This window comes from Glandiceps talaboti, chromosome 9, assembly GCF_964340395.1.
Source record: "Glandiceps talaboti chromosome 9, keGlaTala1.1, whole genome shotgun sequence".
Classification (NCBI taxonomy): Eukaryota; Metazoa; Hemichordata; class Enteropneusta; family Spengelidae; genus Glandiceps; species Glandiceps talaboti.
Genome location: NC_135557.1, coordinates 21,811,138 through 21,838,971, shown reverse-complemented (window position 1 = coordinate 21,838,971; position 27,834 = coordinate 21,811,138). Strand labels below are relative to the sequence as shown.

General features: G+C 35.1%; 1 protein-coding gene across 1 annotated transcript; it reads left to right on the top strand.

Annotated features, from left to right (window-relative positions):
* The first annotated feature begins 553 nt into the window (after positions 1-553).
* Positions 554-27,073, top strand: LOC144439962 (uncharacterized). Its single transcript, XM_078129194.1, has 34 exons — positions 554-557; positions 901-1,233; positions 3,392-3,713; positions 4,230-4,309; positions 4,472-4,714; positions 4,901-5,104; positions 6,452-6,733; positions 6,952-7,389; positions 7,719-7,835; positions 8,552-8,722; positions 9,390-9,623; positions 10,061-10,222; positions 10,642-10,818; positions 11,290-11,463; positions 11,749-11,856; positions 12,006-12,100; positions 12,350-12,526; positions 13,355-13,423; positions 13,691-13,814; positions 14,307-14,450; positions 15,760-15,835; positions 16,141-16,297; positions 16,878-16,927; positions 17,135-17,255; positions 17,922-18,019; positions 18,349-18,448; positions 19,239-19,366; positions 19,793-19,885; positions 20,157-20,220; positions 20,793-20,878; positions 21,404-21,530; positions 22,421-22,462; positions 23,504-23,704; positions 24,057-27,073. The coding sequence occupies exons 1-34, from the start codon at positions 554-556 to the stop codon at positions 24,738-24,740; spliced, it is 5,685 nt and encodes a 1,894-aa protein (XP_077985320.1). The 3' UTR covers positions 24,741-27,073.
* Positions 27,074-27,834: the final 761 nt, after the last annotated feature.

Below are 27,834 nucleotides of genomic sequence, written 5' to 3'. Positions count from 1 at the left end.
CCGACCCCACCTAGCATTTCACTGCCGACCCTAAACTTATTTTTACACATTCGAGGGAAAAATAAAATCGCAAAAATTGTCTCACGAGAAATAGTAGATGCAGAAAGTGACATCAACTTAAAAAGACAAAATAAAACTATTCTTCCAATCTGTAATGGCTGTACATCTGATAGGAAGACATAAACAACACAGAGACCATTTGGAAAACAATGGAAAACTGAACTAGACACTCACACAGAAAAAATGATAATACAATAAAATAAAAAATCAACCTACCCCACCTATTCTAAAATTGAGCGCAATCGGAACCACACAATTTTTTATGAGGCCTTACTTAATGACTCTGACCTAGGTATTAGTATAATGTAAACTATATATATTTGTTAAGTTATAGCTAATTTATGGAAAATTATTAATGTTATTTAAAAATAAATTACTGAAACTTATCAATATTGTAACATGACAATATTGAGAATCAGTCAAGATTAATCTGCATGTTACATACAGTAATTACAATAATTCCAGAAAAAAATCACAATAAACGCTCCTTTATATGGGTATGCGGGTGATGATTTACGTCTGGAAACGTATAAACACGTTTTGAAATGTGAACAGTCATCATTATGTATGTTGTGAATATAAAGAGAAACAGAGGTACAAAGTTAGCTATACATTAGAATTTGGTTAGAATGTTGCATCTTGTTTATATTATATACATAATAGTTTCATCTTGTATTTATCCGTGCTCAAACATATCACTCGACCATAAAAAAAGAAGAAGCACATGTGCCAGAAATATTGGCCGCCATATTTTTGATATGATGGTTAGACTGGCACATTGATAAATAAGAGCAAGGAAAATGACAATTTATGATCGAAATTCGTCTCTTTGTTTCTCAGATCGATGTGGTGAATCAAATGTAAATCTTAATGTTGGAAACTCGCGTATTATTACGTCACCAAGTTTTCCTGACAAGTATTTGAATAACGAACGCTGTCTTTGGCAAATTTATGCTCCGGACGAGGCTCAACTTTACTTCCGCTTCCTGTCGTTTACAACGGAAGCAGAAGACTATGTTGTGATTAGTGGAATTGGTTCTGATGACAAATTTGTTCCATTTTCTGGAAACGTTACAGACATGGAGTTCAAAGTTCAGTCAAACAGTGTCTCCGTGATGTTTAGTTCTAATTCGCGTGTCACAGATATTGGCTTTCAATTGAAAATAACAGCAGGTAACGAATCATCAATAGCGAAAAATATTCCTGAAAATATTCAAAATTATTCATATCAACATATCGCATGGTGTGAATATCAGTCCCTTTGCTTATTTACTTCTTACCTTTTCTTTTTTTGTTTCATATTTTTTCGTTTCTATTTCGGAGGTAGTTTCCTTTCAGCTGATTGCTTTTTAATGGAAAAGTTGCGATCAAGACTGCGCATGGTCAAAGGCAGGTGACTGTGGTGGAAATTTTTGTGAATTTAGTAATATCGTTTTACTTGATGCCTTGTAAGAAAACGTTAGAACAGTTACGATGATTCCCAACTGCCCATTTTAAATTGCCCATTATTACACTAAAACTCAAGGTAAAAATGCATGGAATAAAGTACTTGAGAATAACCTGTCAATATTTAAAAGCAAGGAAATCGTCACAATGGGTGGTGCATATACCATTTTTGTACATAAAACACGTCATTTGTACAGGAATAACGAGCATAATGTCGTCAAAAGATGTCGCAAGGTAAAATTTATTGGATTAGCAATACATGGCAAATAGAAAAGCATTTCATCACTAGTTCATACCGTTTTTTTGTCCTACACATTCATGTGCACACTCAAAGTCTACATTGTGCATTTTGTCTAACAGCTGATAAAACACGGCGAGATTAAAGTGGTAACTCAATTTACTAAGCATATACATTTAGCAATTTCTTCAGCTTCTAGATCTATACAGTAATATTGATGTGTGGACCTGCAATGCCCATCATTTCCAGTGTAGGACACAGCGGTGCTTCATGCACTAGTAGTAATATAGTAAAGGTAATACACCCTTGGGACACACAGGCAGGAAGAACAATGCCCTCACAGAAAATTGTACAAAAGACCATTTCCTCAGCTTTATATATTGATGGCTTTATTTTATACAGTTTACCTATAAACGTAGATACACATCATATGCATGGGAAAATAAATATCCACAACATTCATGGTTAGTAGTGACTTTGCTCAACGACTAAAATGTGATGGGTGTAGACGAGTATCATAATGTAGGAAACACTTAAAAGCAAATCATTGTCAATTGGCAAACACTTTGATGCAAATGTCTTTACCCTCACCCCACACGAATCCCAAAACATCACAATATTATTCATATGAATCTGCTGTTGTCCAGGAACATTTTATGTTGTCACTTCTGCTATTTTAAAGTCCCTTATTAAAAATGTCTAACCAAATAATGCATTTGTTTCTTTTGTTGCTTGTTTTCACTTCATCTAAGTTATATTTTGTCTATGCATTTCTGAACTATTAGTACTAGAATGTTATCACAACATACCTGCTTGCGTTGCATTGTATGACATTGTTTGCACTTTACAACTCATAATTATAAACATTAATATTTCAAATCGGCAAAAGGTAAGGTTTTTACTAGTAAATTACAAAGCAATATGAATATTTAATAATATACCCTGTAATAATCAAGTTATTGTTAGGTTTACGATTGTGTACAGCAATTGACATTAACTATTCAATGGTTAAGGTAAAGCGACAAATTAGCTGTCATTTGTTGGCAGATGATGAATAGGCAAAGGTGTCTTAGGTCAATATTGGCGTATGTTAATATGAAGATAGTTTCTTTTGTGTCTGTTATCGGCAAGCGTATGATGGATACATGGAAGTATATGTTGTGTTCATACTATAGGCAAGTGTGTGACGAATTGAACACGGTGCATGTCTTTGTGTGTATAGTATATAGGCAACGAAATGATGCCAGTGTTATTTGCCACAATGGTGTTCCCTTAACTTAACTTAAACCATTTAGTGTTAAATTGTTGTTGGATGATTATATATTGCGAATAGCACTGTCAGTTGATAAACTTATGGAATGTTACTTAACATTCACTACAATCAAGACAAAGAGATTGAGCAATATGGCATATTACATTGAATATATCGAGAGGAATTTTCCAGTGTATGTTTATAATTTATAAGTTTTCAAATGTCTAAATTTATTAACTATAAAGTGATCAATTGCCTAGAATAAACCCAAACATTTATAATAACGATATAGAACATACGCAATATTCTGCAGATTTGTAATCCCACATTGTTGAAATGTAACATATTTGTGAAGTGAGTTCCTCAAATTTAATGTGTTTTATCTTATTTTACAGAAAGCCGATTACTGACAGATGTCAGTAGATATGGACTGTATTTATCACGTTCTATGAAATGGACCAAGGCAGTGGATATGTGTGAAGCCAAAGGCGGTCAACTAGCTAAGGTCATGGATAGCATCATAGATACACGATTGCGGCAACTGATATCCAGTCATGCCGTTCAGGATAGTGATTTTTGGATTAATGGTAGAATTACCGATAACGGTGAGACTGGTTATGAATATCAGACGTCGAATGGGGAACGACTGACTTGGTTTAAGTGGGGGAGAGGAGAACCAAGTCGTCCTAATACCGATGATCGGTGTATTAGAATGGAGTGAGTATTCCAAACTTTAAATATATTATTACTGTCCTTATAATTATCACTCCTGGTAATGTGACCAGAGGTCTCGATCAGGCCTCTGTTAATACAGTCTCAAAGACTAATATATCCATGTATTAATTATAACTTATTAAGTTGCAAAAATAAACTACACATTTTGTATCAAACGACACTTAATGAATATTAATTTGTAGTATGTATATGTATATGTATTATACATATACATATACATACTACAAATTAATATTCATTAAGTGTCGTTTGATACAAAATGTGTAGTTTATTTTTGTATACAGTATATATACACGTACTTGACAAGGTGTTCATCAATATGTATATTTATATATATTCACCTAATAATATTACATAGCACCGTCACAAACTCTCATTGGACACACCTCGACAAATTACAACATTGCCTATTTGCATTCGTTTCTGTTAACTTTACCGCCCATTTCATCAATAAAATATGTTCCTCTAAAGTTCACTAATTTTTGTTTTGTTAAATAGAAAACCTACAGCTGATCAGGGAATCATGTGGTTGGACCATTCTTGTTCGCAAAGACACAACGTCATATGTGAATTCGAAGGTATGTTACAAAAACAATGTTTTACCTTTAAAGGTGGAAGTACCTCTTGGAAATAACTATGCATGTCGTTAATTTGGGATTCAGGGGTGTCATTGCATGACTTCACGTGACATCTTTTGCCAAGATTGTCTTGACACTGAATGGATTTCTTAACTATTTCAGGCATCGTCAACATCGCATATCAAAAACCCACTATATTTGGAACGACGAGTACCGATTTGAAGACGGCAGCTGATGAGGTTGTCGATGGTAGGATGGAATGTGTTGTGAAAGACCCGTCAGGGATATCACGACGGAGTAGTGGTAATGATGACAGAGACGCAGTGACATGGTGGGAAGTCGATCTACAAAACCACTTTCAAATATTTGGTGTCAAGTTATACTTTTCAACCGTGCTGGACGGAGGTAAGACAACTTATTACTTTCCCACGTTGTCCGGTACTATCCCCATTGTTAATTCTGATTGAACGTAGCAATTATGGGATATATACTCACATATCAACGCTCAATCACTTCGTATTGATCTTATTGCCAAAGAAATCATAGAACTAATGTGTTTTTACAACTTCTTCCAAATTCCTGTTTTACCAGGTAACGTTGTTGACTTGAGTGGATTGGAAGTACGGGTTGGACTTCAATCTATGCAATGTGCAAACATTACTGACACTGAATCACAGCTAACAATACTCATGAAGTGTGAAGCGGCATCCTATGGTCGATACATACAACTAAACATACCGTCAGATCGTGTGGAAAATCTACAGCTGTGTGAATTCCAAGTTTTCACCACACTGGGTGAGTAAGCTATGTGTTACCATAGCTATTAGCACCACAGCACAACTGTACTATATAAACACAGAGTAAGCATTTATAGATATCCTTTGGAGTAGCCTGAGTCAATTACATGAACATCGATACATTTGCAGGCTCTGTAAGCTATTCTCACTAATTTGTTGCGTATTTATGTAAATATAATACTTTTGACCTTTCACCGATCAAAACCAAACTCTGCAAGGCGTTCTATGTATTAGTTCTTTAAGCTATAAAATCTATAATCGTACATTGGTATTGGAAATAAAAAGTAGGAAATGTTGGCAATATTATTCACCACAAATTGATTCTGTACATGCAATTTCTGATATCTTGATATTGATGTGGTATGTACGCGTTATCATGTAGCACCTTAGCTCATAGTTTAGCTGCTAGACCTCAGGCTTTCTTCTCAATACCCTGTTTATGAAGGTGACACACAATCGAGGGCGAATGCCGTTCGGGCTGTCGCCCTCGCTAGCGACCTTCGGTCGCCTTGACAGTGAGCAGAAAAGCCAAAGGGTCTAGCAGCAAGACTGCTTAGCGCATAGAAGTGATGTAATTTTTATCTATTTAATGTATCTACTTTGCAACAACGTTACATTTCAAACGTTTAGATAGGAACTAAGTAATAACTACAACTGCTGACACCAGACCGAGGACATAAGGAAGTTGTTACAACCACAACTAGGAAAGTAAAACAATGAATTGGGTTGATGACACTTGGCACAATATGTTGGAACAGAAGAGGCTTCTATTGTACATTTCATGATTTCATCAGAACAGTTTCTCCCTTTATGTGTGCATGGAATGCCAGGAGAATTTCGCAATTTGTTTGTGAACGTGAACCATTATATAAAGTGGTCATACAGCAGTTCTTACCAATTGATGAAATGGAATAAATAAGTCTCTGTACTTCCAACATGCTGTGCCAAGTGTTACTAATCCAACTCATTTGTTTATATACCTTCCTTGCTTGTACCAGCTTCCATTTGTCCCCGCTCTGATGTCAGCAGTTGTGCTTAGGTGTGAATATCAAGTTGCCACTTTATCGTTGTGTGTCTTATTAACTGTATTCAATTTGGTGTATGTAGTCTTCTTTTCCCCTAATGGAAATTCACCGTTTTCTGTATGCTACATTAAAACAATGTCTGTCACTTGTTGGTTATTTTACTCAGGCAGTTACTAAGCAAACGTACATACAGCAAAAATGAACTCAATTTACCATATTTGTCGCTCAAAGTTAGCGTGAAAATGAATTTAACATATTTCAGAAATGAGGACGAAGTCGTCAAAATTTTAAATAACACTGATGTTGGGATTGTCTTACAGATACTGAAATCACATGTGCAAATGAAAGGGCAGATATACGCTGTCCAGACGGAATGGACGTTGATATGTTGTATGCTAACTATGGCAGGACATCGTCTTCTATCTGTCCTAGTGGGGTGAAGGAGGATTACAACTATAACTGTTACCTAATCCAAGATGATATGATAAAATTACGCGAAGATTGCTACAATAATGGTTGTGTATTTGAACCGTTATCTGAAAACTCACAGGCATCCACAGAATGCCCCAGTGTATCCCCATACTTTGAAACAGCATTCCAATGTAAGTATATAGGTTTCCAATTTAAGTGGTATATCTTCATCTAAAACAAAAAGAAGCTTACCTAGGCCTCTGTTAGTCCAGAATGTTACATCTTATTTTTCTGGGGACAATGCATATGTGACCTATGTAAATTAATGGCTACTGACCTTTGACACTGTACAATTACTTCTTGTATTGACGTAATGAATTTTGAATATTCTGTTCATTTAAATACTTAGGTTGTAAACGGTACTATATATGGAACAACGTTACAAAGACCCCAGCGGACTTCATACAGTGGAGAACATCAAATGACGGACACTATTCCTTATATTTCGATTTACATGTGGACGATTCTATCGTTGGATTTCGTTTGGAATTATCCGATGAAACGCTTCTCCGACAATACACAGTAACAGTTACAAAAGAAGTAGAAAACAGTCAGATAAGTTTGTACAGGGGATACAATGAGATGACACCTACCAAGCTGGGGAACATTGAGATAAAGACAGGATTTACTTCATTGTGGCTACAGAGAACGGATACTCTGTTTGCGGTGTCCGAGTCTGATAGAAGTCCATTCATTATCTGGGATGACGTAGACACTGTTCAAGTTAGTCGTGTGAATGTCAAGCTGTATGGAGGTACAGGATATATACGGCAGTGTCCAAGAGATGGTAATATTTCTTCTATGCTGGATACTGAAAGTGCAAAGTTTAATTCACACACCATCGATTTACTCTAAATAAAGAGAATGATTGTTTTCTAGCGAACTTGCCTATGATATTGATTAGACAAACAGGCGAGAGTTAGTGTTATTTTAGGGAGGAATTGCTTAATTCGTACGATGTCGAAATCAACCAAGGGCGTTGCTCGAAGCTGTGTGTGCCACCAGCTAATATTGATGAAAAGTTGAACTGTAATATTCTATGATTGTATCAAAAACATTGCTTGACATCCTTATCGTTAACATATATTAATTTATGTAAAATTCTGTTTCTTTTAGTTCAAGAAATCCCGTGTCCCTATAACTACTGTCATAACGAGGCTACATGTTATATGACAGCTAGTATAATAACATGTGCTTGCCGTGATGGATGTTATGGTGCACTATGCCAATATTGTAAGTATCTATATATTAGAATATCTGTCAACTTTAGAAAAAAGTGCAGTCTTTGCGAAAGTTGCGGTAATATATACTTTCTTCTCGTGAAAATTCTTCAAAGAATTACAGATTATGAATGTGTCAGTCAGTATAGTTTGAAATAGTAGTTCATATAATTCTTGTCTGCTTTGTTCGTACTTAGATTTTACATTAGAAAAAGGGTTATGAACTTACTCAATCTTATCCCCATTAACCGTATTGCTGTTGCACCCTTGGGACACGATGTTTCAAACACAAAGATAGGCACAATTGAACATCAACACAACACATACCAAATCACCATTAAAAATGATCAAGCATTGCTATTCTTTTGAAGTGCAATCTAAACAGGCTTCTGCTGAAAATAATCAAACATGTACTAGACGAGTTTACTGGCCTCAATTGTTTACTTTGCAACTCAGAACCAACATGGCGACTTGTCTGCTTCTACATCCCCACTATATATCCCGATACCTCTATATATGTTTCTTTAGCATTTGAAGTTGTCTGTCTGTCTGTCTGTCTGTCTGTCTGTCTGTCTGTCTGTCTGTCTGTCTGTCTGTCAAAATATAATGAGTGAAACGCAAAGGCATCTTCAATTCTCCCGTAAGTGGATAAATGTTGACATGTTTTTTACAATGCAACTTCATTTCTCCTGTAATAAATCAAAACTGATCTTTCTCATCTCAAACAAGGTGATCAATGGAGACAAGACCTCCTGTGTGGTCCAGACGACCTAGCTCCTGATGGTAACCCAGCAATATGTAACCCCAATGGAGACAGTCCATGCTGTTCAGCTGATTTGGTGTGTGGCAGTGGACCGGATCAATGTGACTGTGACACTTGTATCGACTACAGCCCACCAGGTACTGAATCACTAGATATGTCTAGAATATAGATCAATATGTACAAAATAATTAGCATGTGTAGAATATAGACCTGAAGGTTCTAAATGACATAGAGAAACTATATAACATATAACCTACTAGGCAATAGACTGACAGATACAGAATGGATGTATAGACCGCCATGTACTAGATAGCGATTGATGTATGACTGGACAGTCGACCAACATGTACCAAAGAACGAGTATATAATTATAGACATTGGTGAAAGTCCATGGGTTCGAATCACCTGTGGGTAAATATATCAGTGTAGCAGTACATCTAGTATAGGTGCGTACCAAAAAGTTTATGCCTCAATGAATTTAATCACGACTTATTACTATACTACTTATAGATTATCGACATGTGCCTTATGTAATTATTGGTATTTTAATATCTTTAGTTGTCTACTCGGCTAGTGATACCCTAGTCACAGCTAGTGCATGTTTCACACAGATTACTATGATATAGGTGTACAATGTTTGCTATCCATCAGAGATGAAACAGTTGTCATGTTCAAGGATTATAAGGGTGTTGAATACTTCTTCATCACAACATATTGCCAAACTGTGATGGCTGACTGAATCTTTTGTCATTTTTCTTACTTCCCGATATCCACATATATTGGTCTTCAAACTTCCAAAACAAGATATCCCCGAGGTTAAGACAACACTTGTATTAGTGACAACAGGTATACCACATCTGAACCTACTATGTGAACCAGTAAGGGAATCTGTCACTGACAAGCTAATTCCAAAAGTCGATAACCCACTGACTTCTGCGTTGAAGAGAACAAAATGTACAGATGGCAATATGATGATAGATGGTGGTGAATACACGTGTAGTAACAATAGCTGGGTATCTGGCGAAGCATGGTGTTTGGGTAAGTAGATCGAAGTCTATTTAAATTTGCATAAAGAGTGATATTGTCCTTCCTGTAAACGGTATAACAAGTTATATCTCAGAGTCCATTACGAAGATATAGGCAGCAGTTTCCAAATTAATGAAATAACTCTAATTGTCTAATTTTGTTGTGACCGTACACCCTTGTTGGATTGTCTCTTACACATAATTTATCTGTTCCTAGTGGTAGGTGTAATACATATTTTTTAAGTAAAAGGGTGCAAAATGGTGATAATGTATTTTAATGTGTTATATTCTATAGAATTCTTTTCTCTCACATCTAAATGAGTGTTCTGCTGTATGTGATTACCTAGATCGCAATGCATAATCTACCAATATAAGTAATCCACTTTAATCCGCCAAATATTATTGATGGATTGTTGATGACGTCTCATCTTCTGTGTACTTTATTCATAGCGTCATGTGAAGAGTCAAGTTTGACGCCTAATTCTGTACGGAGGATTATACCTCATAAAGGGAGGGTAGACTTTCGATGCACAGAGGGATACAAGTTGATTGGTGCTGAATTCACTCTATGTATCAATGGAGCGTGGACCCAACCCGTTCCAAAGTGTGAACGTAAGTATTATTCAAAAGTGTAATGATACAAGAGCATTAGCATAGATTTATGCAGTCAATGACATGGCCGTCAAGTTTAAAAGTGTCAATGTGGAGTTTGACCAAGGGCACCCCCCCCCCCCCCAATTATTAATATCATGTACTTGATGAATACGAAAAAAATTACGACTCTGGAACATGTCCTTAGGAAAGGCATATGTAAATTTGTACCATGTACCAAGATAATTTGATCAATGCAAATATGATTTCTGAATTAAATAAATTACATGAAAATATTAAAACACAATTGTCAATATGCAAATGCATGATCATCCAGGGGGGTTTATGACCAATGCAAGTACATGTACAAATGTATCAACCACACTAGTTTCTTCAATGTACAAATATCACATTTGTTACTATGTTACCATTTGTTGCAGCTGTTTGTCAACAACCCGCCATTCCTATCAATGGATCAATCATGAATCCACCACAAGGTGATATAATGAACGGCACGGTCATCAAATATGAATGTATCAACGGTTTTCAAATCAATGGAAGTGCAGAACTGACGTGTGTCGACGGCGAATGGTCCGACTCATACCCACAATGTGCCGGTTAGTTGCAACTCGTGAAATACATTTCTGAAAACGTGTTCAGTTAAACAATAATCACAATGTCTTTGATATTGATACAATTGATTAATTTTTAATTATTATCAAAATGCGCACCATTAGTAACGATCTTTGAATGTGCTATGACTGCCATATGTGAGTACAATATGTGAGTACAAAAATGCCAAACTTATGGTAGCAGAAATCAGGTCGCATATGTATTAGTCCAGTAAATTTATCACATTTTCCCCAAACTCCTCTACACACCACGACCGTTTTTTCAAGCAGCTGAAAAGCGTTTGTTTCTACATTTTTCATAAACGCATTCATAATGACTAAATCTTAATCTCCAGGAATTGTCCTACATAATAAAAGTAATATTTGACAATATTTGTATTTGATAAGACAAGCCCATTATACTGCTGTAATAAACAAATAACTATAAATATAGGATCTCTGTATATTTTCCCTCAGATTTCGATGAGTGTTTAGCCGTTCTTGACAATTGTAGTCCCAACATTCGTCACGAAAAATGTGTGAATGTCGTAGCTGGTTATACCTGCACATGCGCAGATGGATATGTGAATACAACTGGGAAGTGCGAACCATTGCCTATTGAACAGTCAGAATATTGTAAAGATACCACAGGTATGTCAAAGTCAATAATTTATTCAGAGTGTACATCCCCCTGGACGATTCAATGGAGGTATACCAGAAAATTATATAAAAACATCTTACAAATATAAGTTAGGTTGGTGGTTTAAAGAATGTGACTTCACACATTCTGAATTTGGTTTATGCATTGTAAATTGTCTACTCTCTTTTAAGTTCAGAAATGTTGTGATATGTCGTAGTATTTATAAGTAATAAACCCATTATAATGGTTAAATATCATGGTTAAATGGTTATTAATACATCTTTTTATTCTTTTAGACGCAGCTGTACTACGATGTGATGCCGAATCACGTGACGTGGATGTCTGGCCTAAAACCAATGCCAACTGTTCAACAAATTGGGTGCCATGTGCACCAGGAACAGTTGGTAGGTTCGTTTTTATTCTATAGAAATGCGTATTTGTATCTCCTGGGTTTTAATATAATTGATGACTATGTGAAAAGTGAACGATTGACATGATTATATTTTATTAGTTTATAGATACCATAAATTTTTACATCATATTTGACCAACAGGTTACATGAAGAGATCTTGTGATATCTTTGGTAACTGGTTGCCACCAGATACAAGTGATTGCATTTCGGATAATCTTATGAACGTGTTACAACAGGTGAGTATCTCTCTCTCTCTCTCTCTCTCTCTCTCTCTCTCTCTCTCTCTCTCTCTCTCTCTCTCTCTCTCTCTCTCTCTCTCTCTCTCTCTCTCTCTCTCTCTCTCTCCCTCCCCCATTCATTCATTCATCGCAACTACGTTGTAAACCTTGGATTCATAAAGTCTATCAAAATGTACAACGCCATGATGAGGAAGTACCTATATTTCCATTTAAGAATATAATCAAAGTTCCATTCATCCATTGCAGGTCGGCCGTGTTAATGACACATCTGCAGCCAATGGACTACTGAATGATTTGTCCAACATTGGCGCTGTCTCTGTGTCTGGAGACCTCCTTGCTGCATCTGAGGTGCTACGTGAAGTCCTCAAGATAAATCCCCTAGAACTGCCAGGAGACTTTGATGCTAAGAAGAATATAGTTAACGTTAGTATCTCAATGGGGTGTAGCGACTTTGGTAGATGCTGGGTTTGTAATCTTATGACAAGCCTCAGGACCAGCGTTTTAATTTTTTTTTATTTTTGTGCTTGGATTTGCGATTTTCTCTTATGTAGACACAACCATACACAATTGTACATTTCCTCGAAATTGTACGTATATAGATGACCCCATCGGATTATATGTTATATCTTACTGCCAAGCAAGCTGAATTCAGTCAAATTGCCAGTGATGGTTAAGTATGCTTCGGTAATTCGAATACTGCGAGAACCATTTAGATTTGAGGCAAAAGATGCGCCAAAAACGTAAAACAAAACTAAGCTTATGCCCTATTCGTAAAGTAAACTGTAGTAGCAAACACATGGTATCTTAACGACTCCATTGGTTTGCAAAGAATGACCTTCTTGCATTATTAGGATATCTTCTCGACACAGGAGAAATACACATATTATCTTTCGTAAAGAGACAGTTATATGTTTGCTATATCAACTCACCAACATGTGAATGACGTAGGGTATGAATTAATGCTGCAAGTGTTTGGGATGGGGGTGGGGGGCACAAGGTTAATACCAATTGCTACATACCCAATAACCATATACTAATTACCTATATACACATTATCTATATACCAATTGGCTGTGTACCAATTCTAAAAGTTATGTATATAGTCGTTATATATAGCGTTTATTTCAAACGAAATTGAACAAGAAATTGAACAATTGTGCTATATTTTCAAAATAGTAACTAAAGTTAATTGTCCGCGATCATCGATCCAAGTTAAATTCATTGACAAGTGTGTTTTCTCGTTTTCAACAGAATATGGTCGCAGCCACTGCTAACTTCTTAGACGACAATCAAGTTAGTATGTGGACGAACGTTTACCTGGTAAGTCTGATTGAAGTTATTTCAGTCTCATTTTAGATAAAGTATACGGGGCACACTGGCCATGTCACCGTTTCCACCTATGATGGGCCGACACTTGTTACTCGTTGGCTGTGTTGTCTCATGATCTCATGAATGGTACATCAGAAACCCTAACCCTAACCTTAGTCACAATCTTGTAGATATACTCACAGTTTAGCGTCATAATACCACAGCCTTTGGTTTAGCAATTAGTTATAATCGATTACCTCATGTCATGTTACTTGACAGTATAATGGACCGGTAGATGGCGCTGAAGCACATGTTCTGAATATGCAGCGATTCTCTGATAACGTCGTTGACTTCCTGCAGAATACATCCTCACCTGGTATTCAAGTGGAAACAAATAATATCAGTAAGTATTTCATATAAAACAAAAAACATCTTCACTTGCTTGTGTTACTGAGTGCAGAATGCAATATCGATGTAGTTTCACTGTCTTGATCACAATATATACCTAATAGTTGTTGACTCATTGATTGAAAGGGTTATATGTTGGTTAACATGTGGATTAGTTGGCTGAATATTAATCTACCAATTTATTGGGCGATACTTTGAATATTTGAATATTTAATAGATATTTGAATATTTATGAATTGTCTTCCAAGCGTTGTAAAATATCGATAATGTATTCAAGATTATTTGGATATCTTGTTAAGAAAATTAGTTATTTGTAAAGTGCATCACCAGTAACTGACGAAAATGTCCAAGTTTTATCTATTAAACTGAAAATAGTCCCATGATATGCAGACAGAAATCATAAGTCAAAGATATCAATTGCTGTAGTCTTGAAAAGCAAAATGGTACTTATTTAGTGATCTATGGACATACTATCCTTCATTATTAGAATTCGAGGTAATGACTGTAGACAAGAATGGTATCACCTACCCAGTCTTGGAAAACAGACCAAGAGTTGCACGCAGTATTGGTGACGTAGATAGCAATTACAGTTACGTCAGTCTCCCTGCCATTGAAACCCGTGGACGTAATGGTGAGTAATGTTTTCTATTGAAATGTCTGCTTGGAGAGATAGACACTTGTAGTAAACAATCGTCATATGTATGTATGTATGTATGTATGTATGTATGTATGTATGTATGTGTGTATGTATGTATGTATGTGTGTGTGTGTGTGTGTGTGTGTGTATGTATGTATGTATGTATGTATGTATGTATGTATGTATGTATGTATGTATGTATGTATGTATGTATGTATGTATGTATGTATGTGTGTATGTATGGATGTATGTATGTATGTATGTATGTATGTATGTGTGTATGTATGGATGTATGTATGTATGTATGTATGTATGTATGTATGTATGTATGTATGTATGTGTGTATGTATGGATGTATGTATGTATGTATGTATGTATGTATGTATGTGTGTATGTATGGATGTATGTATGTATGTATGTATGTATGTATGTATGTATGTATGTATGTATGTGTGTATGTATGGATGTATGTATGTATGTATGTATGTATGTATGTATGTATGTATGTGTGTGTGTGTGTATGTATGTATGTATGTATGTATGTATGTATGTATGTATGTATGTATGTATGTATGTAACAGAGTCCAAAATACATTGACCATTCCAAATGGTCAATTTCATGGTCATTATATGCACAAAAAAGTGGAAATAGGCTATTTTTCTTCACCACTTTGTGCATAATATGGGTGATTTTTAAGGTCTGTGGCTGGAAATTCCAGCCAACCACAGAGACCTATGAACCATCTCTGGTTTGTGGCTTGAAATTCCAGCCAACCACAGAGACCTATGGACCAGCGATAGTTCGTGGCTGGAAATTCCAGCCAACATCAGACTCTTATGAACCATCTCTGGTGAAAATGAGAACAAATTTGTCAAAAACCTAACTTTTAAGGTGGGTCATTATGCCTTGGAAATGGTCAATGTATTTTGGACTCCGTTATGTATGTGTGTGTGTGTCGTTGTCTATCCATCCATCCATCCATCCATCCATCCATCCATCCATCTATCCATCCATCCATCCATCCATCCATTCGTCTGTCTGTCTGTCTGTCTGTCTGTCTGTCTGTCTGTCTGTCTGTCTGTCTGTCTGTCTGTCTGTCTGTCTGTCTGTCTGTCTGTCTGTCTGTCTGTCTGGCTGTCTGTCTGTCTGTCATTTCATCAAGGCAGTAACATCACGATTATTGCATCATAGACAGAGGAGAAGACATGATTGCATTAAGGTTACAAAAGTATAAATAAAATCGGCGCATATAAATTTATACTTATATCGAATCTTATGCAGTGTATTTAATTGCTACCACAGATTCTAATTTGATGGTGTCACTCGCTGAGTATTCCAACTTGGCTGAAATACTGCCACCAACGTTCATAGGGAACAAGTAAGTGTCATAATACATGTATGATTGGGAAGAAGTTGAGGAAGAATGACTGAAATCAAACCCTACCATTAAATATGCAGGACACTTTAGAGTATTAACAATTATATATCTCTAATACCAATATTTTCATCATATTTAACGCCTGGCATACCATCTACTTTGATGAATCTATTTAAAGTGCGCAATTTCATTATTCCAGACTTTCGCCATGAATACAACAATTCGGGATTTTCTGTTCAGTTTCGTCCTTATAGAATACAAAATGTTTGACACAAGATGAAATCCTATTCTTCCATCTATTCCAGCAAACCAAGGACAGGCCAATTGACTACCAGTATCAAGAGCACCAAGTCTATGAAGAAAGTAAACTCTGTAGTGTTTGCTGTATCTATCCTTCCCAAGGATCTACGTAGTCAAATAACGTTAAAGGAGCCTATATCTATTAAGTTCGATCATAGACAGGTAAAATCAAAACCATGCCATCTATACTCTTCTTAAAACAATTTTCGTTTAGTGAAAAGGGTGACGTCACACATGTGTAATAGCTATTTTCTTTTTTCTTCGACTAAGATAATTTTAACCAGTGCAAGTTTTTTTAGCCCATATAAATTCATGAATTACTTAAACTAGTAAATATCCCGGATGTAATGAAATGTAAGATAGGCAGATAGCAAAGGTATATACTGCTAAACTACTGTGTAGCTGATTCAATCGTTTTATGTTGGCTTCTATTATTTATATTTCATTCTTATATGCTACTTTTGCCAATGAGATTGTGGTTTAATTATTTTAGTGTTTTTATTTTTAAAATGATCCTGTACACTAAACTTAGGCGGACGTGACGTACGAGACTTGCTACCGTAATACATCGCCACAATGGTTTAACGACGTCTCAATTATACGACATTTTTACAACACTAGAGGAACATATTCATTGGTCTTCCGCCGGTTTACTAATTACCAATGCGCTGCAGAAAAGTTGATGTATTGTAGTAGCAAATTCAATTCTATCTCTTTTTTATCATGTGTTTTGTTCATACAGCATGGTAGTAATCCTGAGTGTGGCTTTGTGGTGTACGGACGAAACGATGGGTACGTAGTAATTTACATTATCAAATTATTAATATTCAGGTGGCTCACTGTCCGTCATCTCCTAATATTCAAGAAACATATTATGTATAATTAAACCCTTTTTTCCAAACATTTGAGTGTACCTTCAACATTGTTGAGTGTTGTTTATTTCTGAGACGACGTCATTGTCCTCCATCTTTACATATTTATTTATATTTTTATATTTAGGATTTGGAGTAAGGATGGTTGCTGGGAATATGAACCAGACGATGAGAAAGATTATACAATATGTCAGTGTAATCACATGACTGAGTTCGGTGTCATCATGGAGGTAGCACCTCATTTCCAGGTACGTACCACTTTCAGAAGAACTCCAAATTGACTTTTTCACTCGTTTGTTGTTGGCCACATTGCCGCATGACAATCACTGAAGGTAATAGGTGCTTAAGAATCATAGATATTCATTGTTCAACCTATTAGATACTGATTCCCATGATGCAATATGGTTTTCAACAAAGATCCCAAAATGAGGGTCATGTTTAACTAGATGTGACTCTTGATAAGTGGTATGGTACTTGAAAAACTTTAATCATCTACACATCTTGAGACTGTAAAATAAAATCCTTTGCAACAGATTTATTATGTAAGTCTCTAATTGTTCACGAGACTATAATAGGCCTGTCTAAAATTTGCCATGGTGGCGCTCTACTTCCTGTCGTTGTGTACCTTGGGGGTATCAGTTAATCTCAATTACTGCTGCTTTCCTCGATGTCTGAACAATACAAAAATATCCCTGATTTACACAAGTATTCTACAGAATACTAAGAGACAAGACTTTTAAGAGACGGTACAATGAGGTGACGATACCTCAATCTGAGCGAGGGTGCTGTATTCTCAATTTCCTGTTTGTAGTTTGGAATGGCCTAGTACGGAATAATTGATTAACTTCTTAGCCTTAGATACCCTTTACAGAAGTATGACATTGCCAACTGTATATGATCTGATTTCCACACAGACCCTAGTACAACAAGCTGGAGAAATGGTTGTCTTCATAGGACTTGGAGTGGCTGTCTTTTTACATTTCTTGACCTTTATGATGCTTGTACTTTCGGGGTGAGTTCTATTAGTTTTTGGCAATGTTTCATCACATATTATGCTAGTACATATTAGGTGAGTCTACTAGTTTTTGACAACGTTTCAATTCTGCCATCCTATGAAATTTGCATATGCTTACACCAATACTGGTGGGGGTTATTGATTTATGCATTTTTTATGTAATACGACAGATACACGCGTTCCTCTTAATAAAGAAGTCAAGACTTAAAACATGTACTGGCCGTATTGCAGAAGGCATTTTAATCCAGACAATCGACTGTGTGAGTATTTTTATGTAAATATTCATAATTAAACGATTCAATAATATGAAACTTATATATTCACAGTTTACGAAGCGACCACTATTTCATCCTGAAGAACACATCTACATCGCTATTTGCCTGGGTTGTCTTGATGTTTGTTGCAGCACTACTGAAGGAAAAGACGGTATGTTGTCTTTTACGCTGCATATTATAACAACTCTGCAGTAAATTGTTTTGTTTTTACACCAAAGTAACTGATAATGACAAATATATGTGTTAACCAACTTCAATCAACTGCAAATACGAAAACATTTACGAAAGCTTTCTACTACAACCTCTAATCTTGTTCACTTGCTGCCATTAGATGGCGTAGTAGCAAATATTTTTGCAGATGTGTGAACTTGGCTAAACACAATTTTCTTATATTATCCCCACAACGGTAAAGATCAAGTTTCATTAGGTAAAATACACACACTTTCAATGGGTTAATCTGATACTGATTAAAAATACATAAAAGCCCCGTACCTTTTTTAAATCAGGTATTAACATTTACTAATTTACAGACTTGCTTCCTATAAGTTCTAGTCCTTTGTTATCTATAACAATACCATCTACATCGGAGTCAGTACATAAAGCCCGAACTATAAAAGAAACCAACGGGAATTGTCCGCAGAGTTAGTGAGCTTTTGAAAAATCACAGTCTGTCAAAATAACAATCACAGTTCAGCCCCGATCTCCTCAAATTTGAGTATCGGGAGAGTTTTATGGTTGTTTCTCAAAGTAATTGGACATTGATGTCTTTAAAAGGTAGTGGTTACCATTGTGGTTAACCTAATAACACCGTAACAAATACAGACAGACACTGAAATAATAGTAAAGTATTGTGTGTTAAAGGTACCGTATCTCTTGAATATTCTATAATATAAGTTTTAAATCATTGAATCATTTATGTATGAGTGTTTATTTACTTATAGGATGTTTGTCGGTACATCGCAGCTGCTGTGCACACTTTACTACTTACAAGTTGTTCCTGGTTGATGGTAGAATCGATTCAACTATTCCTTAGACTAAAACTATTCATTTACAGAAGTATGAAAGCAAGGTAATCAAATCACACCTTCTATTAAACAAAGACTTTGTTTGCACGATGAAAGATATGTTAAAAACAAAGTGATCATCGGAAAGTTTGTTAATTTGGATTATTTCAATAATATCTTCATTTTTCACGCGATTTGTTGTTACTCGTTTCTTAAATTTAAATCTACCGCATGAACCTGATTATGTTCTATTAACAGGGTTAACGTTCCAGTTTTCATTTGCGTTTTACACAATAAAAGTTAAACAATTTTAACTTAATTTGTAGAGAGAGCGCATGGTATTCTTTCCGTAAGAATCGATGAACATGCCCAAATCTTGAATACTATAATGTTATTTACTAAGGTTGCTGAAAGAGTTCATTGTATAGCATTTCATTCTTGTATTCAAAGACCACCAAAGCTAAACAACATATTTTTAACTTTGTTATCAGGATAGCCTACGTTTTCGCTGGATGGGTTGTCCCTGCTGTATTTGGCGTCGTGTGTGCCTTATTCAGTCATGAAGACTATGTCAATGCAGAAGGGTAAGTTATTGTCAGATTTTCATCATACAGTGTACAGCGGTTATCAGTCCATTCACCAAATAATGTGTATGTGTCTGTGTCAAAGGAGGGGGGCTTTGATAAACCAGAATGTTCGAAATACAGAATCAGCGAGAGTGAATTATTCTTTTCAAACTTGCTTATAATGAAAATATAAGAGTTACTCATTAGTGGTCATGATAATAATCCTGTGACATTGACATGTCAGACTCGATGTCCAATACAATAATTGCAAAACTGACATTTTTCACAGCTGCTGGGTGGTGACTGGAAGGCTGTCTCTGACAACCATTGTCCCAGCTTTGGTCCTTCTATTCGTAAGTATTCACTAACACAGTTAAACACCTTTACTTCTAATTAATATATTCAGACATTACAGCTTTTGATGTGAAAGTCACACATGTGTCCATTTACAGCACTTATATGTCACAATGCATTTGAATGAAGATAGGTGGAGCGGAGAGCGAGAGAGAGAGAGAGAGAGAGAGTGAGAGAGAGAGAGAGAGAGAATACTGTGTTCGTGAATATATATATATATATATATATATATATATATATATATATATATATATATATATATATATATATATATATATATATTAAAAACTATTACGCTCTGCCACTGCGGTATAGCGCACTGTCTTAGCAGATTGATACTCACCGAGTTATATATATATATATATATATATATATATATATATATATATGTGTGTGTGTGTGTGTGTGTGTGTGTGTGTGTGTGTGTGTGTGTGTGTGTGTGTGTGTATTTGTGTGTGTGTGTTTGTGGGGGGCGGACGTGGTGTTTGAATGTATATTATCAGTAATTTATGTTTTATTGATAAATGTCAGGACACATTTTTATTTGACTTGTAATCTTATGTCTTTGCAGGTTACTGTCATAATCCTGGTGTTAACATATCGTATATTATCAGGATATAAAAGACATAAAGAACTACAAGAGTTCAAAATAACCTGGTAAGATTATATGTATATCTTTAATGTTGATGTACCCCGTATTATGATACCTTCAATCCCGATGTATCAAATATCACATGCATTATCATTGAATGTGAAGTATTACTGATGATACATAAAAATTGATAATTTTGATTTTGACATAATTGATTATTCACAAATTTTCGTTTTCTGCACCCAATCCCTCATCCCAAGGAACACATTTTGCTTAAACCTTTCCTTTCCATGTGTTTAAATTTCCAAGTTTTTTTTCATAATCAAAGTCGTCTTTATTAAGATGATCCAAAGGAAATATACGTGTGCGTTTATAAAGAAAATTACAAATTTTGAAATACAATATAGTGACCTAATCATCAAATTACTGAAATAAGGGGAGATTAGATATCAATTTCAATAAAATGTAAAATAAATTACACAAACCCAATTTCTTAGTAATAAAATACATACATTTACATACATAGTAATCGCTTAATCAAGCCATAGACCCTTCACATGATCAAGCTGATTTTATTTTCTCACAAACAGGAGTGACATCCGGGCGGTGTTTGTACTGTGTCCCCTTTTTACATTAAGTTGGATATCAGCGATTTGGTCAATCTCTGACGGTATTGGTTTTACTAGCTACATCTTTTCTTTGATGATATTTGTAGAGGTGAGATTGCAATTTTTTGATATATTAATATTTGTAGATTTGTGGTAAATATTGCATGATTTTATATATATAGAATCTTAGAAATTATTATTTTTGTAAGCTTAATACTTGCATAGATACTAAGTGATTTATTTCAACTGGTCGGTTTTTTTTACCAGTATTATTCTTTTCCAATATTTCGTCTTTTTAATGAAATCAGATTTTTCCCTGTTTGTGCTGTTATTTTCTCTCCTCTTTTGGACACTTTCGAAGTTTTTAGCATTTGCGTAAAGCGCTGTTACGCAAGTGTAGCGCATTTTTATTAGAACTATATAATAACAATACTGATAAGTATGTCATCAGTGACGAAGTCAGAAAGGCCAAATATAAGTTTTTAGAGCAATGGTATAACTAGACGGTGGGTTTGGAACTCTTGACATGTTGTCGCTAGTAGAATGTTTTTACCTACAGCACTATTCTTATTTCGCCTTTCAGTTTTGTTTGGTTTGCATGTACAATATAAGGTGTATCCATCTCTTCCGATACAATCCTTTTGATATGACTAATAGTACTATAAATATTAAAGGACAGAGTTTAATCGAACAGTTAACCATACTTTCTGTTGAGTTTCTGAGCCTGAACTTGTACACTTTTGGTCTTCTATTTTTGGTTCTATTGTTCTGATAAATAGCCTACGTAGATACGAAATGTTCATGTTTACAGTAAAACCAACAATTAAATAATGGTAACTGTCAGAAATATTTTCTATATCTCTTTTCGAGTATGAATTTGTGATTGTAATCAATAATTTGCAAAAAATACGATCAATGTACAAAAGAAAATGTAGAAGGAATGTATAATATAGATTACAGGTAGTACGTTATTTTCAAAATGTTTCTTTTCTCCTACAGGCGTCTTCAGTATTTCTGCTTTGTTTTGCAGCCAATGAAGAGGTAGGTTTCGGCTTTTGTTGAAATAGTTGTATTAAGACTCTTCTCCTATATATAGTGTGATGCTTTACAAATTAGTACATGATGGGTGAATGGTTAGAGTGGCCGGCTTTGAATCAGCAGCAGGTTGCAGGTTCGAGCCCGTAGCTTCCATTTGTTTCTGTTGCTAAAGGCCTCAGCTGTATAATCGGGGACCTGGTAGGATATAGGTTGCAATGGGAATGCTTTAATCCTATGCTTTTAGAGGCCGCAATGGATTGTATGCGCCCAGGGAGTTGTCAATGAGGAAGTAAAGAGCCGTTGTGCTGCACATAGTGGGAAAGAGCTATCTAAAAACCAACATTATTATTATTATTATTATTATTATTATTATTATTATTATTATTATTATTTAAATGGACTCCGGTAGTAGATGTATATATTGTAATGAATGGGGTGGGGCAGGATGAAACAATTCAACCAAATGTCCAGCAAAACATGTTCTCGGTAATCATAAAATATTTGATTGACCGCTTAAGTATTCAAGTGACAAAGTGAATAGCTGTTCAATCTGTTTTGAAGGACAACTATGGATGAGGATTGGGTATTTAGGTTGGATTTGTAATTTATAAAAGATGTTACCATGACATCCCAATTGAAATATCAATGTGAGACAACATATGCGAAATCCTTGTTTGTAACTCAATAAATGGAAAAAGATTAATAAATGTTTACAATCTGTGTTATTGTACGTACAATAATAAACTTTTATACATATGTTTTAGGTTTTTGCAATGTATTGAGTTACAAATACAAACTTTGGCAATATTGTTTTATATTGATTTTACAAGTTCGAAGCCATGATATATTGTTTTAAAAATCTAAAATAAATACCCAATCCTCATCCATATGGCCACTGTATTGGTTTCGAAAATATCAATTATGACTATATATATAATTACTCAATAATTCACATACTAAAAATTGTAATATTAGTATGTGTTCTAGGTCAAAGTGTGCTACAGATTCGACATTATATTAATCATGATATCGGTATGTGTTTAGGTCATCGTAGCTATCCGTGTTAAACTGTGCCACGGATTTGAATGGTTTGAGATACAGAAAGAACTGGAAAGACTAGATGACCAAAGGCGTGATATGTTGAAGTTTGCACAGGAAGAAATGCAAGGGAAACATGAAGATGTTCCAGTAGAGAGTACAGAGGGAACAACAGAACGAATAGTGAAAGTCAATGGCTATGTTTGGGTATGTTGTAATCTATATGTTTTATAATGGGAAATGCTGACTCAGATTTTTACAGTAAGATAGAACAGATGTAGCTTTTAAGAAATGAATTATACATGTCAGAAATGTGATATCGGATACAACGTGATTCAATTGTTTTATAGTCACATTTATCATATATTGCATATCTGGTATGTATGTTGTCATCACCTATTAACTATAAGTGCTTTGGAAATTAGTCTTACATAAAACTTAGACCTCGCCATTTCTTTTTTTACTATATGTGAAATGCAAATACGCCATACAGATATAAAACTTCTACCTTTCCTTGGTTGTAATAAATTCCCAATCATTTCCTGTTTCCTTCATTTAGAAAGTGAACGATGTTGAGGAAGTGAAAGAGAAACTGAATCAGATGCATACACCATGCATCATTCACGGACAGACGCATGGAAGCAACCATGTACAGACACAGAGAAGCAACAATGTGCAAACGCATGGAAGCAACCATGTACCTACCAAAGATAGGAATCATAGCCACGTGAGTGAGAGGAGGGACCACCATTCAACTCAAGATAGGCGAGATCACTACCAAACACAAGATAGAAGAGACCATTATCAAACAATAGAGAAGAAACAACACTATCATAGCGTAGACAGGAAAGACCAGTATCATAGCAACGATAGGAAGGACCAACGTCATAGCCTGGACAGGAAGGAACAATATCATAGCGTAGACAGGAAGGACCAGTATCGTAGCAACGATAGGAAGGACCAGTATCATAGTGTAGACAGGAAGGACCAGTATCGTAGCAAGGATAGGAAGGACCAACATCAAAGCTTAGACAGAAGAGATCGCTATCTTACTCAAGATCAAAGAGGCCACTACCAACCCGTAGAGAGAAAGGATCGTTATCCAACCCATGAAAGGAGGGACCACTATGAAAGCGGAGGTAGGGGGGATCATATGTACACTTATACCGGACCCGGAAAGAAAATGTTGACGAAGAAAGAGAGTGACGACGTCGACGAGGACATCTTGGAAAGTCGAGTTTGATTTCGACAGTGGACACTAGTAAGCATTCTTCTTGTTACAATGGGTATCATAAAGTAAACATTTCCACTCAGAAAGACTCGATTGAATCCTCACTTCATCGAAGCAGGTTGCATTTCAGTGACTTTTGTATATTAAATAACAAAGAAGTGTTATGCAAGTAGACAGTTTTTCCAAGAAAGAGATACGGATTTACTTCATTCTTATTTGAGATAATATTGCCATATGTATTATGTCATTTTACTGTGTTAAGTGACCATTTCTAGATGTTATACACCATAGGAAAGCCAAGTATTTTCACAGTACATACACCGTTGTTTTTCTCTCAAGGTTTCAGTACAAACAAGACTCTCCTTTAAGCACCAATAGTGTACATTTATAGATCCTTTGGGTTACCCTATTGGTACTTTCTATGAACGCGTTTGTGATGGCATCAATTATGTATATAATAAACATAAACTACTTACTTCAATTACATGTTTTGCTACATTTAGTCTAAATGAAATAAACCATTAAATGAATGTTTTCCATAGTATCAAACACCCAATTATGGGCCCGAAAAATGTCCTTTGGGGTGCTCATTTGATGTCTGTATGGTGGTATGTGTAGTTCATTTTATTTCGACAAAATGTAGCAAGAAACTGTACTTTTTCAATCTTGCTATCTTAGAGTGTAGTATGTCAAGTTTTTTATTGGTCTCTGTGGGGTTATATCAAACTAATAAGTTGCACGGTATTTTGAAATTGACTATTTAACTGCAGAATACTGTGTAAAGTCCAAAAAAGATTATCACATACACAGATGAACATGCAGTATGTGGTACACTCTGAATAGTGCAGGCATATATGTGATTCTTGAGTCATCATATTGCCCTGAATCAGATGAATAAGAAAATTGAATGTGAATATATTAGGCACTGACAGACGGTTACTATGAATGGGGTTTAAATGAGTTTCCATATTCCCCTCTTGGACGAAAGACATATGCAATTGCCATGTGCATTCAAACAAAACGTTCCACCATAGTGCACGATTTCAAATACACTTGATTATATAAATGTACAGAAGCACGTTTATGTTTATTTCATTTATCAGAATTTTAAAGACTCGACCAGAATTCTAATGAAGTGAATCGTAATGTTATTATTAATATTGTATTAGTGTGTCAACGGTTTTTACACTTCATGTCGAGTATAATATGTCAGTTTAATCAATCAGTCATAATTGTATTGTCCATAACCATGAATGATATTCACTTATGCACAATTTACCTAAAGCAAAGACTGCACAACACTCGTAACCTAAAGAAAAATAATTTTTACGTTTATCATATAACATAAGGTGTGTTAAACACATCCAATATACTGCCAATAGATGATGTAACTATCTAAATCGTGTGTTTATTGATTATTTTCGGTCTATATGATACAACTTGTCATGCTCCCTTATCAGAGATACCAGATTACTTTAAAAGTGAAGCCTGGTTAGGCATAATGACACAAATTGCTTGGCTGTGTTATGTCACCTTGTGGTATTAGTATCCTGGAAATCAAACATATTTGTTTTTAAGCATCCCGTAATGATGATATATTCCATAATGTAGCGATAAGTGACGCGACAGATGTAAGCTTTGGCGTATTTTTAGTATATGTGCACTTGATCTAGCGATATTGACACTATAAATCCTACAAATTAGTAATCAAAGAATCTCTGTCACAAAATTAAACACTACTGTAACAAACGAACCAATGAAGTTTACGATTTTTTGAACAAAACGTCGTGTAACTCACAGTATACCTACTATTTGGGCCTTAAAGAAAGTCCCCAAGTTACGATAATATTAAATTACCTTTAAGGAGTAATGTATGTATTTTTTATAAACGTTTAAATCGAGACTTGAACATATTTGTATTGCGTTAAATTATGCATAGCTAGGTACAGTACTTCAAGTTAATGAAGTCAGTTTTAGCCATTATAAAATTAAAAAGAAAAGACATAGGATCGTTAGATGTATAGTCACCAAGTGACGTAAATGATTGGCGTACAGAAGCAGTTGTTGTAGCTATTGGAATGTTTGTTCGCATCTTTACTTTTTCATAAGATAAACTGTGTCCTATAGACATGTTAGCATTCTCTGCTTTTATCTGATACCCCATATTATACTGCAGACGATACTTTATAGTGGAAGTAAACATTTAAAAGGGTAAAGGTGGCGCTAGTCACCAAACATCCAACACTCAATTTCAGAACTGGGTAACAATTGTTGTCGTGTCAGAGGGATTGTGAAATTGTTGGTTTCCGGGTTTCAGTTGTGTTCATGTCTATAATCTGGGTATTACCTAGGAAGAATATATATATATATATATATATATATATATATATATATATATATATATATATATATATATATATATATATATATATATATATATATATATATATATATATATCAGTAACGGTATATTGTCTATGCTTGGGAGTAAATAGTGCTTAATACATAATATGTGGAGGGTACAAGTAATACTAATACTTAGTCTTACACAGTGTTACGGTTCAGTCATGGTTTTCCTAGTAATGTATAACTTACAATATATATATATGATATTCAAAAATATCAATAGTACTAGTGTGAAGTTAATGTTTAAAGGTTTTATATGTTAAAGTTTTAATTATATTATTACAATTTCCTTCATGTATATATTTATTGTTTTGATGTATCAATTTGTATAAAGGTTTGCTTACACATTTCTTATCATACATTTTAAATAGAAGTGCAATAAATAGATGTTATTGAATATTGTTGATTCATTGTGATGTTGTTTGTACACACATTTACATACTTTGTCATAAGTAGTCTAGTTCCTGACATGAACCTTATTACATACTACAATATACTTCGTCACTATTCAAGTCTAGTCAAGGTCCTGACGATCGCACAGATTTCTGTACAGCGTTCATATAAACATGATTATGCTGTTGCGTCCCACGTGATTTTAGTTTAAACAGACTGGAGGTAGAGTCCTGGCTGGATATTGGATATCCTCAAAACATATGTACCCTAATAAATATTAATGAGCGGTGACGACAGCCTGTCAATT

What these genes read in the sequence shown, in the direction of transcription:
- LOC144439962 (XM_078129194.1), top strand. An exon ending in TGAAACCCGTGGACGTAATG is followed by an intron (nt 14,451 to 15,759) that starts GTGAGTAATGTT and finishes TTGCTACCACAG; the next exon opens with ATTCTAATTTGATGGTGTCA. An exon ending in GTGTACGGACGAAACGATGG is followed by an intron (nt 16,928 to 17,134) that starts GTACGTAGTAAT and finishes TTTTATATTTAG; the next exon opens with GATTTGGAGTAAGGATGGTT.